This window comes from Dermacentor silvarum, chromosome 6 (genome assembly GCF_013339745.2).
Source record: "Dermacentor silvarum isolate Dsil-2018 chromosome 6, BIME_Dsil_1.4, whole genome shotgun sequence".
NCBI lineage: Eukaryota > Metazoa > Arthropoda > Arachnida > Ixodida > Ixodidae > Dermacentor > Dermacentor silvarum.
The window spans coordinates 7,892,009-7,910,696 of NC_051159.1; the positions used below are offsets into that span (position 1 = coordinate 7,892,009).

The window sequence follows — 18,688 nt, forward strand, 5'->3', positions numbered from 1 at the left end:
AGCATCTACGTTGATCACCAGCTCCGCTGTTTACTCCAGCCTTGTACCACTAGTGCAAGCTGCCCACTTATTTTTGTTCACTCCGAACCTATATTTCTCGAAGTCAATTTTGAAAGTCTTCCTTATTTCACCAAACTCCGACCGTGACTCAGCACATTTTTTGCTGAGTCACTTTCACTTGGAACATCAAGTATCACATATATGTTTTTGCAAGTCACTCCGCCACTCCAACACCCCTTGATTCAATCTTAATTCACACTTGATTTACTCTTGATTCACCCTATCACTGCTTGGTTCACCTTCATTCACTCTATCATCTCGGTTTTGCTTCCATCACACTTAGTTTGCTCTCATCATCATCATCATCAGCCTATATTTATGTCCACTGCAGGACGAAGGCCTCACCCTGCGATCTCCAATTACCCCTGTCTTGCGCTAGCATTTTCCAACTTGCGCCTGCGAATTTCCTAACTTCATCATCCCACCTGGTTTTCTGCCGTCCTCAACTGCGCTTCCCTTCTCTTGGTATCCATTCTGTAGCCCTAATGGTCCACCGGTTATCCATCCTACGCCTTACATGGCCTGCCCAGCTCCATTTCTTCCGCTTAATGTCAACTAGAATGTCGTCTATCCCCGTTTGTTCTCTGATATACACCGCTCTCTTCCTGTCTCTTAACGTTACTCCTAAGATTTTTCGTTCCTTAGGAGTAACGTTAAGAGACAGGAAGAGTTTGCTCTATTACTCCAAATTTCCGATTTTCATCACTCTTGATTCACCCTATCACCGCTTGATTCACCTTCATTTACTCTCATTTAATCTTTATTATCTTAGCTCACTCTATGTCATCATTGCCTTTCATTTGACTCATATCACCCAATTTATCCCCTTTATTTCACCATCGATTCACTCTTAATTCACCATCAATTCACTCTTCATTCACTTCATTCACCTTTCTGTATACCCATTTTTTATCATTATCCTTACCTTCATTACCCATTACTATAATAATTCTCGGTTCCGGGCTCCTTTTCGGTTTTTTTACCCATTTTTTCGCTAATAATTTAATGACTACGATGATAATGTATCACTATTTACATTCCTCATGTAATTACCTATCGATGGATATGTAATGTTATAGGGTTTGTAAGGATCTTATTGAGTTATCGATTTTCGTACTTATCTTTTACCGATTTTTTTTCTCCGATTTTTGACTCCACTTTTCAAGGTCACCTCAAAACGAGACATATAAGGCTTTCGCTTTAATAATGTTAGCGCGAGAAACAGGGACAAACGAAGAAAGACACACACAGCGCTTCGTCTGTGCCTGTATATCGCGCTGTTCTTATTTTAAACATGAACTACCAACATGCCCAAGTCTCTACTCTTCATGTCAACTTTCCGTTTGATTGTAGTATCACTTGTGGTTTCACTCAGTCTGTCTCCGATACTAAAATAAAGTTGAAACTTCAAAACTGAACCCACCGTGGTTGGTCAGTGGCTATGGTGTTGGGCTGCTGAGCACGAGGTCGCGGAATCGAATCCCGGCCACGGCGGCCGTATTTCGATGGGGGCGAAATGCGAAAACACCCGTGTACTTTGATTTAGGTGCACGTTAAAGAACCCCAGGATGGTCCAAATTTCCGGAGTCCCCCACTACGGCATGCCTCATAATCAGATCGTGGTTTTGGCACGTAAACCCCCATATATTAATTTAAACTTCAAAACAGAATTCATTGAATAATTGCGAATCCCGCCAGCCAATGCTCTGCTGTTCTTGTTGCTGTCATCACGCAACATTGACTCAACTCCAAACTCGACTGCCACCACCTCAAAAAGATTTAAAAATTCCCTCAAATCGACTGAAATGATATTGGATGCTGGGAGGTGACCCTGTCGCATCGATAAACTTTGCGAAATTATTTAATGCGTTGGCACTTATTGGCAGACTTCACCCACTATGGGTATGTCACCGTTTGGTCTAAAAACGTGGGCCAATCCCGAAGGCGGTGCACTCTGACACAGCGTTTCAAAGCGCTCGCGGTCACGAGGGAAGAATGCGAGAAACTTGCACGTGACGCATGCGCCAGACGTTTCAAGCAGCGACTTTGGCACGAGAGGAGCATGCGTGTGAAGGTGGCCTAATGATTTGAGCCTTGGGCTTCTGTGGAACACAAATGTTCGACCCCACCATCGCTCACGCATTTCTTTATAGCTTAATACGAGAGTTAATCAGAAAGTCCTTACCCCTATTCTTTTATTAGCCAAAATAAGGTACATACAGGTAATTACAAATATACGTACTATTCTACGTACCTTACAGCATTTTTCCGCATAGTCGCCACAGCGGTTAAGCCATTTTTCCCATCACTGCACTAAATTTGAGATGCCCCTGTGGCAGAATTCGTCCGGCCGACTGTGGAACCACCATCGGACTGCTGCCTTGGTTTTATCGTTGCACGCGAATCGTCGTCTTGCCACGAACGTCTTGAGCGCACCTTTCCTTTTCCCCATACGTGGGCTGCATTTCCCTGTGGATTTTGATGGGCCTTCGGCTCTTGCTCCATAGAAAACGCCAGCGAAGTGGCTTTTGGCTGCACTGGAAGAAGATTCGCGTTTACAACGGGCCGACATTCACCGTTCAGCAAGGCGGGCAATGGCACAGTCTGATCCTGCTGTGAAGCGACATGACTCAGCAGGACCACCACGAGTGCCCCCCGATGAGTGCCATCACTGCGCCTCTGCTAGACTGAGGCAAAAGCTTCACTGGCACGACGAATGCCCTCGCCGTGGAAGCGAGAGCGACCCAAAGCAATGTTGATAGGGTTTGATGCCCTTGTGAACAGGAATACAGTGAGCCCGACTCTAGATACAGGAGCTACCATTACCTGCGTCAACGAGACTGTGTTCAAAGCTCTAAAACTGCCATTACTCAACGATCCATGCATCACCGCTCAACAAGTCACCTCATCAACAAAAACTTTGGGTCGCTGCAAATAGAGCTCCAAATAGAAAACTTAAGAAAGACAGTCCAAGCACATGTGCTGCAAAGCATGAAGACACAACTGTTTCTTGGCCTGGAAAATGCCTGCTTTTTCAACCTCTCATTGAACCTGAACACCATGACTTTGTATCAAGGCAACAATAGTATCCAATCCCCTCCGACGTATCGAAAACAAGTCTTCAGCGTTGACGTTTCTTCATTGCAAAGTGTTGACATGACCCATCTCGAGGAGTCTCAACAAGCAGCGTTGAAGGACGTTCTTCAGAAGTATGAAGACATCTTTTTTTTTCAATGTCCCAAATGGACTTCGGGTACATCGCGAGTGAGCAACACCGCTATACACTGACCACTAACGTTCCCATTCCCCGACCGCCATACCGATGCTCCCAGGCCGACAAAGCGGAGATTGCAAGACAAGTTGCCTGTATTCTCGAACAAGGTGTAGTACGCCCATTTTTCTCATCTTTCGCTGCACCTGTCATTCTTGCTGAAAAGCAAGACGAAGGCCGTACCCGTTTGTGCATCGACTACCGGAAACTTAACGCCGTTACACTATATCAGACTATCAGCCTATCCCGCGCATCGATGATGTGCTAGATAACTTGGGTACGTCACGATACCTTTCAACTTTAGGTAAAACATCAAGATATTGGCACGTTCAAATGCATGAAGAGGACATTCCAACAACGGCTGTTGTTACATCTCACGGCCATTATGAATTATTAGTTATGCCTTTTGGTCTAAAGAACGCCCCCACCCCATTTGAAAGGTCTGTAAAATCAATAATCAGAAAGCATCATTTAAAGAATGTTTTCAACTACTTCGATTACATCGTAGTGTTTGCTAATACTTTCCGGAGCATGTAAATCACTTGCAAGCTTTATTGGAAGCCTTGAATATGGAGAATGTTAAGCTGAAATTCAATAAGTGTCATTTTGCTCAGAATTCTATTGACTATCTTGGACACAGAATTTCTCAAGGCACAGTGGCAACCAAAAAGGGCAACGCTGAAGCAGTGTTGCGGTTTCCAAATACAACAAGTCAGAAAGGCCTTCAACGATTTCTAGGAACCATCAATGTCTACCGGCAATAGATTCCCCATTTTAGCAGCATCGTTTATCCTCTTACAAGAATGCTACGCAAGGACACCCAATAGAAATGGGACGTTCAATGTGAAAAGGCCTTTAATGACATGAAGAAACGGCTTATCGAAGCGCTAATACTGAAAATATTCAACGCCGACAAAGCATTCGTTGCTTACTGTGATGCTTTAAATGTAGGCATCGGAGCTGTTCGTCATCTGAAACAACCAGATGACGAAGGAAACGAACACCCTGTGGCTTATTATTCACTGAAATTGCTGAAGCACGAACAGAATTGCGGAATAACAGAGCTCGAATGTCTGGCCATAATTGACGCTGTCGACAAGTGGCATTGCTACCTGCATGGAAAGCCTCTTTTACTGTCATAACCAACCATGCTGCCTTAGAGTGGCTTAAGAACATCAAAAATTCTCGCGGACGCCTATTTAGGTGGTCCTTAAAGCTATCTATGTACGACGTCAACATGCGACATCCGAAAGGCAGCGACAACATCGAAGCAGACGCGTTTTTTCGGAGTCCTGTTCATCCAACTTATTTTCATACCAGAGCTTCAAGACCACCGAGATGACCGTCCACATTGCAAACACACGATCAAAAATGGACTCACCATTGTCAGAAGGAAAGGGTATTAAAAAAGTGTATGTGCCTCATGCACTCCGACTGGGACTTCTCGAGAAAGCCCACCGCCAGGTTGGACACGTTGGAGTGAAGAAAACCTTGCTGAATACTTTCACCGCAGTATTACTGGCCAGAAATTATCAGTGATGTTTCTACATACGTCCGTCATTGCGATACATGCCAGAGATGCAAGAAGCCAAAAAGCAAGCGATTCGGTCATTGGAGTCTCTACCAACTGCAGAACAGCCTTTCGAACTCCTTGCCATGGACACTATCGATGGCTTTGCGGAATACGGCTCGTCAAAGAAGTTCATTCACTTGGCGATAGATCACGCAACGCGTTGTGTGTCGGCGTTTGCTCACAAAAGTGAGACATCTGATGCCTACATATCTTGCCTGAAAAACAAGGTCGGCTGCTGGAAAGCCGAATAAGTTTCTCTCTGACCCTGGAACAGGATTCACCGCAGGCAAATTCAAACAGTTCTTGAAATACAACATTCATCAGCTCTTCACATCGTCTCAGCATCCACAGTGCAACGGCATGAATGAACGCACAAATCAGACTATAGTGACTCGACTCAAATGCAAAAGCAATGCAGAGCCTCGCAAACCATGGATTCAACATCTTTCGGAGGTCGTTCATGAATACAACGGCACTCCACACGAAGTGACCAGATATCCACCTTCTTTTCTGATGTATGGAATACCTTCTTATCCTCGGCTGTTAAACAGTGAGCCCTAAAATCTGGAGAAGGCAAAAAAGGCTGCAGTTAGTAATTCCCTCGCATACCACAAAAAAAAAAGCTTATATACGACAAAAAGTTTCTACCAAGTTAACCTCAAGTTGGTGACCTTGTGCTCTACGAGACACCGTGGCATCCAAACCAAGGAAAACTATATGCAGTGATGGAAGGACCTTACAAAACAATCCACTAAATGTCCACAGCGAATTACGAGATTAACCGATCCGCGATACCGCTACGCAGAACTACCGACATTGTGCATTTCAGCAAGTTGCGCCGGTATTACTGTCCCAGAAAACTCACCATTTCTCCGGGAAGAGGGGGAACCTGTGACCGTTCACAGTCATTCAGCAGGATGACCGTGAATGAGACAGAGTAAGCGCGCACAATGAAGAAATAAAACTCAGTGTTCGGTTTAACATCATGACTTTTTCGTCACACACACACACATATAGATAGTTTTCGTGTGACGTCATGGAGCGATCTGTCACCGCGTTGGTACCCAAAGATGGCAACTACGATGACGTCAGTGCAACGTATTATCATGCACGCACTGTCTTGCTTTTTGACGACGATTGTTTTTCACCGGTTTATCGTTGTTATCGCTCTGACGTTCGACGCAAGACGCGCCTGTCGTTGCTTTCATGCTGTCACGTTTCTTGCTTACGCCGCTTCTCGACCTGTAGTACCCAAATGTGGCGTCCGCGATGATGAAGAAGCCAAAAAACATAGGGGAAATTACTTGTGCTTACTAAATGAATTAAACGATTTATAAATTAATGGAAATGAAAATGGATGAACAAATAACTTGCCGCAGGTGGGGAACGATCCCACGTCTTCGCATTACGCGTGTGATGCTCTTACCAATTGAGCTCCCAGACACCAGTTTGGAGATATGCGTCATCAAACTCGCCGTAAAAATGCACTGTTGTTCCATTTACTTTTTTACCAAAATGCTGTTTTATACACTGAAGCGCAAAAGTAACTGGAACGCCCACGTATTTCATGCCACACTTTGGGAAATAATATCTCGAAACTGGTGTCATTCTGGAAATTCATTTCAAGTGGATGCGTCTTGCAAGCTCACCGGCTACAATTGGTAAATTGCAATATGTGCCGTAAAATAATTAACTAGGAAGTGAATTAGTGAATTCTTGGTTTTTAGTTGAATATGTTTTTCGATTGCTCGTGCTGCTAATGTCCGCCTCATCGAATAACCCAGCTCAACGATCAGAATTATGCTACCTGCCACAGGCGATTTCTAATAACTCCGTAAAACTTAATTTTGAAACCCTATATATATATATATATATATATATATATATATATATATATATATATAGAGAGAGAGAGAGAGAGAGAGAGAGAGAGAGAGAGAACTTAAGATTAAGGCGGTGATCCCTGTGGCAGCCTTGCGCCGGCCAGGAGAACCCGCCGAATCCTGCTTGTTCTTGTTTGTAGTTGGCCAGTGAATGCCGGCGCCGTCTACCAGGCATGCTTTTCTCGAGCGCAGTCTTGTACATCGCATTAGACGTAATGCCTGAAAGTAGTTTGACAAGGAATTGGCGGAGAAGTACTTAAGCTGCTCGTGCAGGTCGTGAAGTCAAGCTCGCTATACACGTTTCTGCGCCAACTCCCGGCCAAATCTCGGTAGAGCCGGCGCTGAGCTTGCCCCGCACCGTCATGTTTACATCTCGATTGCACTAGTGTGCACTCGTAAGCTAGTTGGTGACTGATGCTGAAACAGCGAGAACACGGGAGGACGGCTGAAAGGCACAGGACACAGCGCTGACTGTACCAACTGGTCTTTATTGCATCGACCACGCTATACCGGCTGTCCCAGCTACACTCGCAAGGAATATAAAAGATAATGCGGGCCCTTATATATATATATATATATATATATATATATAATTATATAGGATTACAATATTAATAAGAAAATTTCATCGAGCGGGTTCCTAGACATGCATAGCAAGACTCTACTATTGAATTTTGAAACCAGTATTCGACAGATGCGTCATCATATCTATAGGACGCAGTCACAATCAACTGGCGCGCGAGATCATTGCGGCTGATGCCATTTAAAATTCCGTAATGAACGAGAAGAAAGGGAACCGAGGGGCTCGATTTTTAATATTCATATCATAAGAAGCGAACAAACATTGACACCAAGAACAACATAGGGGAAATTACTTGCACACACTAATTGAATTAAAGAAATGATAAATTAATGGAAGTGAAAACGGATGAAAAAACAACTGTCCGCAGGTGGGGAACGAACCCACGTCTTCGCATTACGCGTGCGATGCTCTCACCATTGAGCTACCGCGGAACCGTTTTCCCATCCGCATTCTGGGGTATTTATGTTTTACAACTAGAACTAACTCTGGGAGTGTTAGCCAGCGCCACCACTCACAAGCCTAGGGGCGGATGTGGAACATCCTTTTCTGCCGCAGGCGTCACGAGCTCGTGATCTTTTTGGGTGATGGCAACTGGTCAATAAACCCACATATGCTCCCTGAAGGCATCAATGTTGCCGGATTCGAGCCCTCGTTATGTAATGAACGAGAAGAAAGGGAACCGAGGGGCTCGATTTTTAATATTCATATCATAAGAAGCGAACAAACATTGACACCAAGAACAACATAGGGGAAATTACTTGCACACACTAATTGAATTAAAGAAATGATAAATTAATGGAAGTGAAAACGGATGAAAAAACAACTGTCCGCAGGTGGGGAACGAACCCACGTCTTCGCATTACGCGTGCGATGCTCTCACCATTGAGCTACCGCGGAACCGTTTTCCCATCCGCATTCTGGGGTATTTATGTTTTACAACTAGAACTAACTCTGGGAGTGTTAGCCAGCGCCACCACTCACAAGCCTAGGGGCGGATGTGGAACATCCTTTTCTGCCGCAGGCGTCACGAGCTCGTGATCTTTTTGGGTGATGGCAACTGGTCAATAAACCCACATATGCTCCCTGAAGGCATCAATGTTGCCGGATTCGAGCCCTCGTTATGTAATGAACGAGAAGAAAGGGAACCGAGGGGCTCGATTTTTAATATTCATTCTGAAGTTGATCGCGGAGGCTGCAAATTACGACGCGCTGTACGCGCTGATTTGACTCGGTGACGATTCAGTTACGTGCTTTGGTCTTGCGCGTTGTCTTAGTGTGTCAGTTACGTGCTTCGTCTTTCGCGTTGTGCTAGCGTGTGCAACGTAGTGCAGCTTCCATATGCACGACGGTTGCTCATGGTCATCGACGTGGTAGTCGTGATGGAGGAGAGTGCCACCAGGCGTCAGCGTGGGTGCCTCAACGCCAAGGGCGCTTTAGCCACCAAAACACCAATAGACATTATATATCAATGTATAATAAACATTACACTACTTCTGTGAAGACACGTTTTCACTTTTCGTGTTCTATACCGCTTCTATGTAAGAGGATCAAACCAATTTTTTCCTCATACTCAAACTGAGCGCGCTAAAGCAAGACCAGAATATATATATAATATATATATATATATATATATATATATATATAGAAGCGATCGGGCCCTAGTTTCAACTAGTTTTTGTTAACAACGGCGATCTTTTGAAGTAGGCTTTTTTCATAATGCTACACATTGGATTACGCTGGTTTAATACGCCGAAGGTCAACAAAGTGCCGAAGGGGCAACTTCCAAAATTCCTGGGTTTGGCCCTCTGGTAAAGATTCTTGTGCGCCGAACAGAAATGAATCGATGTTGCGTGCTGACATGTGCATGAGAGGGTAAAGAGGTCATGCACTCCTCATTGCCCCTATTCCGCTGAAAGTGACAACAAGTTTACCTCAGGATCATCTACTCACCCGTAAGTAACATAGATGGGTGAAATTTGAGTAGCTTCTTGTGCACGCTGTATGTCTCTGTGAAAAAGTGCGCGCGCCATCTCTATAGAGTCGAACGCCTCTTCGATTAGACGACCTGAACATCTTTACATTTCTTCGCTTCCGCATTTCGCCGCAAAGCATGCCGTGAACCTTTAAGGCCAGCTGCAGCAACATATTCCGACAAACAAAGAGCGCAAAAAAAAAACAACCTTAGTGACTTATTTCACTAAGTCCTTGTTAAATTCATGGTAAATAACGGGTTGGTCCGGTTGAGCGCGCTTAGCCAGCTCTAGCGGTGCACGATCTTTATAATGAAGTCGCCTGTATAATGAAGAATTTCGAAAGATCCAAGCTCTTCGTACTCAAGGCGTGTGTCAGTATTGCGTTTTGCAAGGTTCCCAAATTTTACATTTAATTTGCCGCGCTTCTGTTACTTTTGTAGAGGCACACCGTGTATGTAAAATAAGCAACGACGTCCACTTCCTATCTTGATGAATTCGTTATAGCGAATGTGTACTAGAGAAATCGGTTCTGTGTGGTTGCGCCGTAACATTGGCCTCACACTCCGCATCTGCGAAATATGTCCCACCATAGATAATAAGATGAATAGGTCATTAAAAATTCGTGAAGAATCGTTCGGAATGATTCCACTTATTTGATTATCGTCGAACTGCCACCTTCACTGATATGAAAGCCGTCCCAACATTCCCCCACTAGAATAACTAGAACTAGAATAAGAGAAGCCGTAAGCTCTCCCGCATTCCCCTACTTCATAACATCTATGATCATAACGAATATTATCTGTCCATTACATTTCTGCGGGTATACATTATATTTATCACCATAGCACACCAAAACACGGTTACATACTCACATTCACTATTTCCGAGAACTTCGAGGGAGTGGAACCATCTGCCTGCCACCCGATTACTGCTATACGGTCTACGAATAGGTGTCCCTTGTACGTCTACTCATTGCGAATCGAAAAAGCCTTTTCAATCGCAACACACGTGGCCCCCGCGTAAGACACCATAAAGCACATTCCGTGTGACTTCCCACGTACGAAGATGGGATGCCTTGCACTTTCGACTGTTTCAGGGTACTTAGGTGACAGTAACGGAAGAGAGGAACCTGGGACCGAGGCCTCGTGCATTTGCGGTGTGCAAAGTTACAAAAGCGCTGCCGCATTTCTTGAGATGCGCCAGCCTACACGACCGCTTGGGATGCACTGAATGACGAACGCTCCATTGTGTGTGATTCCGTACAAACTGCAAACTTCACTCCTTCTTCTCATCTTTTAGTCCCCTTTCCCGAGTGCAGGGTAGCTAATCGGACTCCGCCTGGTTAACCTCCCTGCCCGTCCCTCATCACTTCTCTGTCTATATACAGAGAGCCATCGATTCCACACCGCACCAATATTTTCTGACGAATGGGCGATTAAACCTTATTAAGTATTTAAAGCAGCTTTTTTAAGGTGTGTAAGTATGTATAACATACAACATTTAATATATTTACTCTGTTTTATTTGCAATGCCTTATCCTTATTTATTTTTTTATTTAGAACATACTGCCAATAACATAAGGGATTATTGCAGGAAGGGCACAAGGTCAAACAATAAACATAACGAAGGCGTAGTAAAAATACAAAATACAAATACGGAATCCGAGTAACAAACATAATAAGTAACAACATTAAAGTGAGAAGTATAAAGAGGGGTAAGTGTATTTATATATATGCATTTCTAGCAGTATTTACAAAAACGTTTCAAAGAAGGTTAGCAATTCAGTGCAGTGACGTCAAGTGAAGAGGGTGCACAATAGTTAAATTTCATAATTGAGAACCCAGTAAGTAATTTTCAATTAATGAAAAAAAAAAGATGTGTAAGCGACAAACTATGGGGGATAGTGGAAGGTAAACCATTCCACTGCCTTATGGCTATAGCGGTAAAAAAGAGTATTTAAAACAGTCAGTTTGAAAACGATATTTCTTGAGGTGTACGAATGCTTAAGTCGTCTTATTCTAGTGTTTGCGATGGTAAAGTACTTGGAACTGTTAACATTTAACGTTTTATGAAATAACTGGTGCAGTAATTTCAACCGTGCGAGTGTGGCTCGGTTTTGGATTGTGCGTATATTCCGGCAGTTTATAGTGCAGCACTCAGAGAATCTGTAAGTCGATATTTATTTCAGATGAATCTAATTGCTTTTCTTTGTACTGCCTCTAGCATGTTAATTAATTCGTTAGTCGACGTAAACTAAGCTGAGATAGCGTATTCTAGATTCGATCTAAGATGTGCATTATAAGCTATTAGTTTAGTTTCACGTGGAGCTTGACGTAGGCGCCGCTTAAGAAAAACAATGTCGGTTATGTACAGTTCAAACACTGTAACCCCTACCTTCTGAAATGCTACAACATATGTAAACCCTGAGTGCAATAGGAAAAATATAAATAAAAAAGTACATAGAAGGAATGAATGAATAAATGATTGAATAAATAAATAAATTACTGCGAGTAAGAGCAACATACGTACTGACGGTTACGCACATGCATTCTTATTCTTGATTTAGCTGAGTACCTTAACAAGCAATGTGATTGCGCTAGTTCACAAGCACCGTGTCATGTGTATTGGGTCGTCTTTCGCCCGCTATCCGAAGTTCTAGTTTATTACCACACGTTTGTATGCTTCCTGAGTACACTCGTAATGAAGTTCCTGCTAGATTATAATACAAATGATAACAATATTTTAACTGCAGCGCTTGCTTTTTTTCCCTCTCGCTTGTTTCTTTACTTTTTTTTTATAGCCCAGCAGCCTGGCCACCGCCATGCACCATTCCCTGGTTGGCAAGCCTCCGATAAGCACGGCACTTCGGCGGCGAACAAGGCACCTGCTGTGACCGTGGCAACGACCTTGAGACAGCACTTCCTTTAGCGACGCCTCATGGTGTAAAATGCTGAGACCACAGCAGAGCTTTCTTGTTTGAACACGCAACGTTCTAGCTTTGCTGCCAATTGGGGTTGCCACCTTTGCCAAGGCAAAACAAAAAACGGCACCGAGAAAATGAGGAGCGTGATTTCTTTTTACGTACTACAATAAAATACAAACAGAACGAGGCCTTATTGAAGTGGTGATACGCATAGTAAGTGGCATATGAATGGCCTGCGAACAACACACCGATATGGGGATGTCGAGATGACAACGAGATACAGGACTTTTAAGACATTGAAGAAAATTTAGGGAAATACGAATGAATTCGTCTCTGACAATTCGGTTGTCTGCTGTGTATAAATGCCAGACGGAGCGCTCGCAAGGCAGCTTGTCATGTGCAAATTTAGGGAGAACCTGAAAGCCGGCAAATGACGTTGCTGGTGCTGGGTAGAACCGGCAGCTGGCACTATCAGCGAAAAACCGGTTCTCGTGGTGGATCATCATCATCAAAAACATTAATTACAGCGAAGCTGTTAAGGGCTAGGTTCCCCAGGATCGTGTCCCCGTGTAGAAAAAAACAACCATCATCAGCATTGGCTCGAGCGTCGTCTTCTTCCGTAGCCGGCTCGTTGGCGCCCCTCGGTTGGTGCTCAAGCCGTTAGATGCCGTGCCGAGCTCGAGCGAGTGCCGAGCACGTACTCGGACTCGGCACGGCATCCAACAACACGTAGAACAACAAACCGACGCATAGAACAACCATTTCGGCTCCATCGCGTGGTGGTTTGACTCCAAGTGTCTGGCGGTTTCCCGCCATTTGTGCCTTAGCACAAGTGTCAAAACGGATGATGGATGGCCCATTGTTATAGACAAGAAAACGATCGCCAGAAGGCGCTGCTGCACCTCCTGACAGCGCCCCCAATGTGGAAATTTCAAGCAGCGCGGTCGCGCCGTGGTGCAGTCTCCGCTTTGTTTACATCGTTTCGCCCGCGCTTTCCTTCGCTGCTCGTGCTCACGGCGCTCCGTTTTCGAAGGCGGCAGATCGCCTGCTTGCTGAACAGCGACGCAAAGACTGCAGTGCGGTTTCAAGACGGTTGCCGATGCCAACAGCTTTTTTTCGTGGCTGCAACCTCAAGAAAGGGGAGCGTCTGCTTCCACACGTGTGTGGTGTTGAACAAATTGTGGGCGGTGACGTGACAGTGAAAGCCAAGTGCGCGTCGGAGGTGTCCAACAAGATTGTGTACGACATCGAGTTAGAGGTACACACCGAGTTCAGTAATTTAGTCACTTTTATTTCTCTATGATGCAGTCACAAAGCGGTCATGCATGCTTGCAGAGATGTGCAGAGACGGCGACGATTGTGGTTGGTTTCGTTGGTCGCTGGGCGCGCACACACGGCTGCTCTCATTTTGGTTCCCAGGGAGTTTGTGGTATCAACACTGTCGGAGCAGAAAGAACACATGCATTAGGCACCAGTAAGCCAATAAAATTAATTAACGATGTACGTACTGCATATGTGCATAATGCCTTATATCATGCTGTATAAATATTTAATGTATATCATGCCTTATTCAATGCTAGAGTCATGGCAACTCATTGCCTTATTGAGCAAGGTATCTTTTCACTGGTCATGAGAAATCACTCGTACAAACTGCTCCGCGAAATGAACCCAGGTCGCGGTAACCAGCGATTACCTTGGGACCAGCAGCACGAGCGCAAGAATTAGCGATACATGCCTCATCAAAGCAAATCTAGTTTCTAGTCGGGCGAATGGCCCCGCCGCAGCTAAAGTAAGCTCACACCGATGGCCGGCTACTACACGAAACGAAGATTCTTGGCGGGAATAGTGAAGCAGGAAGAAATTGCAAGGTGGCAATTACTTTAAAGCATGCTTGGATATTGTGAACCCAGAAAGCGTGGCCAAGCAACAAACATAACGCGCGCGTCTCGGGCAGCTCCTTTGAGATCTGCCGCTTACCAACGCTTGCGATGACCGCAGCTTGCATTAAATACGAAGTGCCACCACACAAAAGACAAGTAACGTGCGGCCCTATTTGTTGCCTGCACAACTAGGAATTTAAGTTACAGCGTTTGGAAAAAGGATATAATTATCTTGAGCTCCTCTTTGCCGATCGCGAGTGAACGAACAGTACAATCAATTAAACTCGCTGGTTTTACGTGCCAAAAGCACAATATGATTATGAGGCACGCTGTAATGGAGGGTCTCAGGAATAAATTTGACCACCGGGGGTTCTTTAACGTGCACAAAAATCAAAGTACATGGCAAGAACTGTATTCTTGCATTTCGCCCCATCGAAATGCGGCCGCCGTGGCCGGAAATCGAGCTCGCGTCGTCGAGCTTAGCGGCGCTACACGTGTGCATTTACCGCTAAGCTAACACGGCGGATGTCACTGTACGATTCAACTACGCGACACGTCTAAACAAACGGCCATGCGCTAAATACAGGCACATTACTATTGCGTTTTTATCGAGCGGCCGTGATATTGCACGCGAATGCGAAAGTACGTGACTTGACTCGGCGCATTGCAGTTATCCACGCTTGTCGTCTGTCCTCCTCGTACCACCTCTCCGGAATTCTGTAGAACTTCACGGGCGGCTTTCGACTTTTCGAGGCTCTTGTGGCAATCACCAACACAGCAGTATTGCGTGCCACCTTTCCTGGTTGATGAGGTCGCGCTCGCCGTCACGAAAACAACGCACGCGGTCGCTCGCGCCGTAGAGAACACGGGCGCGCACTGGCCCGGCGGCGACCTTCAAAACTTCCATCCTTCCGCCAGGGGAGTGGGCGGCGCTGGTATCGCGCGGACAAACTTTAGGTTGCCTCGTCTATACCCCTCGCCACCGCCGAGGCCTCTTTCACAAGTGTCGTGATACTCGTCCGCGGCACGTCCCACCAACCGTTGAGCCCCTTAGTCTCCTGACGTATAGTTCGCGCTAGCGCTGTTATCAGTAGTTGCCCTTTGGACTCGCTATGGAACAGACGCTCGTTTAACCACATCTTCCAGGATCCTGTCATCAGGATCCTGACGATGCCGTGAAGTGTGCGCCGGCTATGAACGCTGAGGCTCATACGCTATAGTCTGTGACGATAGTGCGGACTTCGCGCAGCAAACGCACTACTTGGCCATCGCGCCGGGCGAAGACAAGACGCCGGTGTCCATGCTCTTTGACGAACATGCCAAAGACGCTCAATGTAGTCAATAATGATAATATATAAATTCACTATAGCAGACCCACCATAGTCACAGCTTCGCTGGCTTACACATTCACAGTAGTGGAATGGCTCTGAATCTTTTGGCGCCTATTTACAGGGTATTTTGCAATAGACCGTCAGGGTAGCAAACCGGGTAGCTGGCAACGCTATACTGCTAATGTCCATGAGCATGGAAACATATGTATCACTTAACATTTGACACCCATACAACGCTGACTCCGATATGTGATAATTGGTATATTTGCCTTCCCGCAAATGTGTTGTCAGCGTCGGGAAGACCGTAGTTGCTGTGCCCGTCGTTGCGAAGTTTCGGCTCGGTCTTCAGTCAAAACCGCGTGATTACGAGCGTGCAATAAATGTAGGCGCAATTTCTAATTAACTCGAATACTAACATTAGAAAAATAAAAGACTGGGGATATCGGATCGATTGCCACTTATTGCCTTGTTCGTAGTACAAGGTATGAGCGCATAGTAAGCCAAAAATACATAGGCTATAGAAATGCGTTTTTTTTTTCCTTCAACGCTCGTATTGTTATTCAAATCTGAAAGCAACGTCAACGGGGCAGCTCCGATGGATGGATGCAAAACTTTAATGAAAGTCCTGAGGCACGCGACTCAGCGCGCAGCGGGCCGCTCCCACGTTGGGACAGTCAGGCCATGCCCTACCGCCGCATCGTGGGCCCTCTGGACAGCCCATAGTTGCGCCCCGGTATCGGGGCTATTGATAGCGGAGAGCCACTTGTCCTCATTGATTTGTTCCGTGCCTCGTAACGAGGGGCAACGCCAGAGCATATGGTCTAGGCTAGCGAAGTCATTGCAGTGCCTGCAAGAACTACTGGCATAAGTGTCGGGATAAAGCTTGTGTAATAAAGCCGAGCGGGGATACGAGCCTGTTTGCAATAATCTGAGGGTCAATGCCTGCACTCTATTTAACTTCTTGTGAGGAAGGGGAAAGTCTCTCCTCCCGAGATAAATGTGCTGCGTAATTTCGTTATATGTGGTCGGTTGATCTCTGTTCTCCACCACTGCGGGCCGGCGGGGGAGTTCTCCACGGTCGCAGAAAGCGAGACCTCGCACCTTGGAGTGGGCCAGCTCGTTGAGGTTTGTGGGGCCTCCCATGTGAGCGGGGAACCACGTGAGAGTGTGGGTGGCGATGCTTTTGCCGTCGAGGATGGAAAATAAAATAAAAAATAAGCTTGGGAATTTTGTCCAAAGGCGAGCACTGAAAACTATATAGCAAGGCTTAACGCTGCGCCCAAGACGTCTCACAATGTAGGTGTAAAAAGAGCGCCACCTCCACACCTTCCCAGAAACGCTAGGATTTAAAGGGCGCAGGAGCATCAACTGGTCAGCACTCGAGATAAGCAAGAGGCGTTTAGAGTATTGGTGAGAAAAAAAAAGCAGGGGAGTAAATGATAGGGCCGGATCTGTTGCAAGTAAAGATATCAGTACTAGTCGGATAGAGAAATTTTGAGGATGAGAAAGAAAATTAAGGAGATGTGTACAAAAACGCTCAAACGAAAAGCATGTATAGCGTACCTGATTAAATCAAGTAGGCTAGGTGACTATTTGTCACCTGCCCGTTTCAAAGAGGATGTCAATAAATCGTCATCATCACCGAAGGGAAACCGTCGGCGTTTGTCGCCGCCCTGACATGCGATTGCTGTCAAACCTCGTTATAACAAAACTGGATACAACGAAAGAATGGAAACGCTGAAGTAAGTAAAATTTTCCTTGGTACCTTCCTAAAGATAGTTATTGCAGTGCATGCAATAATAGATATAAGCAAGTAATAGATATAACATAGTAATTATTGCAGGGGCGTAGCCCCGAGGGGTGTTTCGGAGCCAGAACACCCCGAAATTTTCTGAGCACTGCATACCCCCCCCCCCCTCCCACTCCTTTCGGCCTTTTCACCCATGTTATTTACACACCGCATCGATATATTAAAATGTAAAAACGAAAATAAGAGTCTCGGTTTGTTGACAAAAATGAGCCTGCACGCGAGCAGAGAGACTCCTGTCCTACTTTTTGTGCATTAGGATGCGGAGGTGAATGGACGATTTTACGTAATGTTCAGCTTGTAGAGGAGCTCGCTGAAGTTTCATGTATTGCCACGACCATATTTCAGTAGCGCTATTTTTCCTCGCCCGACAGTTCTGCGTTGAAATTGAAACAGTGGCCCTTATTTTTCTGTTTTAGTAATGATTCAGGAATATTCTCGTACATTTGCGTTCTTTTTCGTACGCGCTTTTGTGTGTGATTGTGTGTGTGTGTGTGTGTGTGTGTGTGTGTGTGTGTGTGTGTGTGTGTGTGTGTGTGTGTGTGTGTGTGTGTGTGTGTGTGTGTGTGTGTGTGTGTGTGTGTGTGTGTGTGTGTGTGTGTGTGTGTGTGTGTGTGTGTGTGTGTGTGTGTGTGTGTGGTGTGTGTGTGTGTGTGTGTGTGTGTGTGTGTGTGTGTGTGTGTGTGTGTGTGTGTGTGTGTGTGTGTGTGTGTGTGTGTGTGTGTGTGGTATTTTTATGTAGATGTTACAGTGAACAAAACACTAACCCTTCGACGTTATTAAAGCAGAATGATAGTGTTTGGGCGTAGGCTCTCTTTCTTCTTCTTTTTTTTTTTTTAACGGCGGTGTAAAACACCCCCCGAAAGATATTTCTGGCTCTACGCCACTGAATTATTGCCTTCCCACTTCAACCTCGTCAGAGCGAGGTTTTGTAGTGTAGATGGATTTAGCTTGTCGCTTACTGTCCCTTCCTCTCAGGCCAGTGCATGCACCACGATGTGGCACACGCACAGCGGCCCCGCAGGAACACTAATTTGTGTGCGCGATGTTCATGGCAGCAGCGCAAGTCAGAGTGCTGCCCTGGCTCCGGTCATGGCCTCCAAGATTTGTGCGCGCTAACAAATCCAACCATAGCGCACAAATCTTGGAGACCATATACTCCGGTAGAGCCGACTGAACGTAGCGCGAAGGCGCAGCCCATTTCGTCGATTTTGCAGCCAAACGCACTGCGCGAGTGCGCGTGTCTCTAGAAGCCTTCTGTCATCCACGCGCGGGCCGCGCATGCGCTGTCGATGCTGGGACAACACGACGGCGGCGCGAACGTGCCTCGAGGTTCAGTATAATGGCGATAGCAATTATAAAAGGGCATGCGACGGGAACAAGCTAAAGTGACGGAGTCAGTCT

At 45.7% G+C, this 18,688-nt stretch overlaps 2 protein-coding genes across 2 annotated transcripts in view; one reads left to right on the top strand and one right to left on the bottom strand.

The window, feature by feature from the left end:
- LOC119455273 (uncharacterized) overlaps positions 1-12,437 on the top strand; it is a 191,245-nt gene extending 178,808 nt beyond the window's left edge. The window contains exon 12 of the mRNA XM_037716676.2: positions 12,144-12,437. Within this exon, the coding sequence (XP_037572604.2) occupies positions 12,144-12,236 (93 nt within the window). The 3' untranslated portion in view covers positions 12,237-12,437. The remainder of the gene's footprint in view (positions 1-12,143) is intronic.
- The window catches only part of LOC119456414 (putative deoxyribonuclease TATDN2), a 362,817-nt gene that overhangs the window by 77,344 nt on the left and 266,785 nt on the right, over positions 1-18,688 (bottom strand). The window lies entirely within an intron of this gene.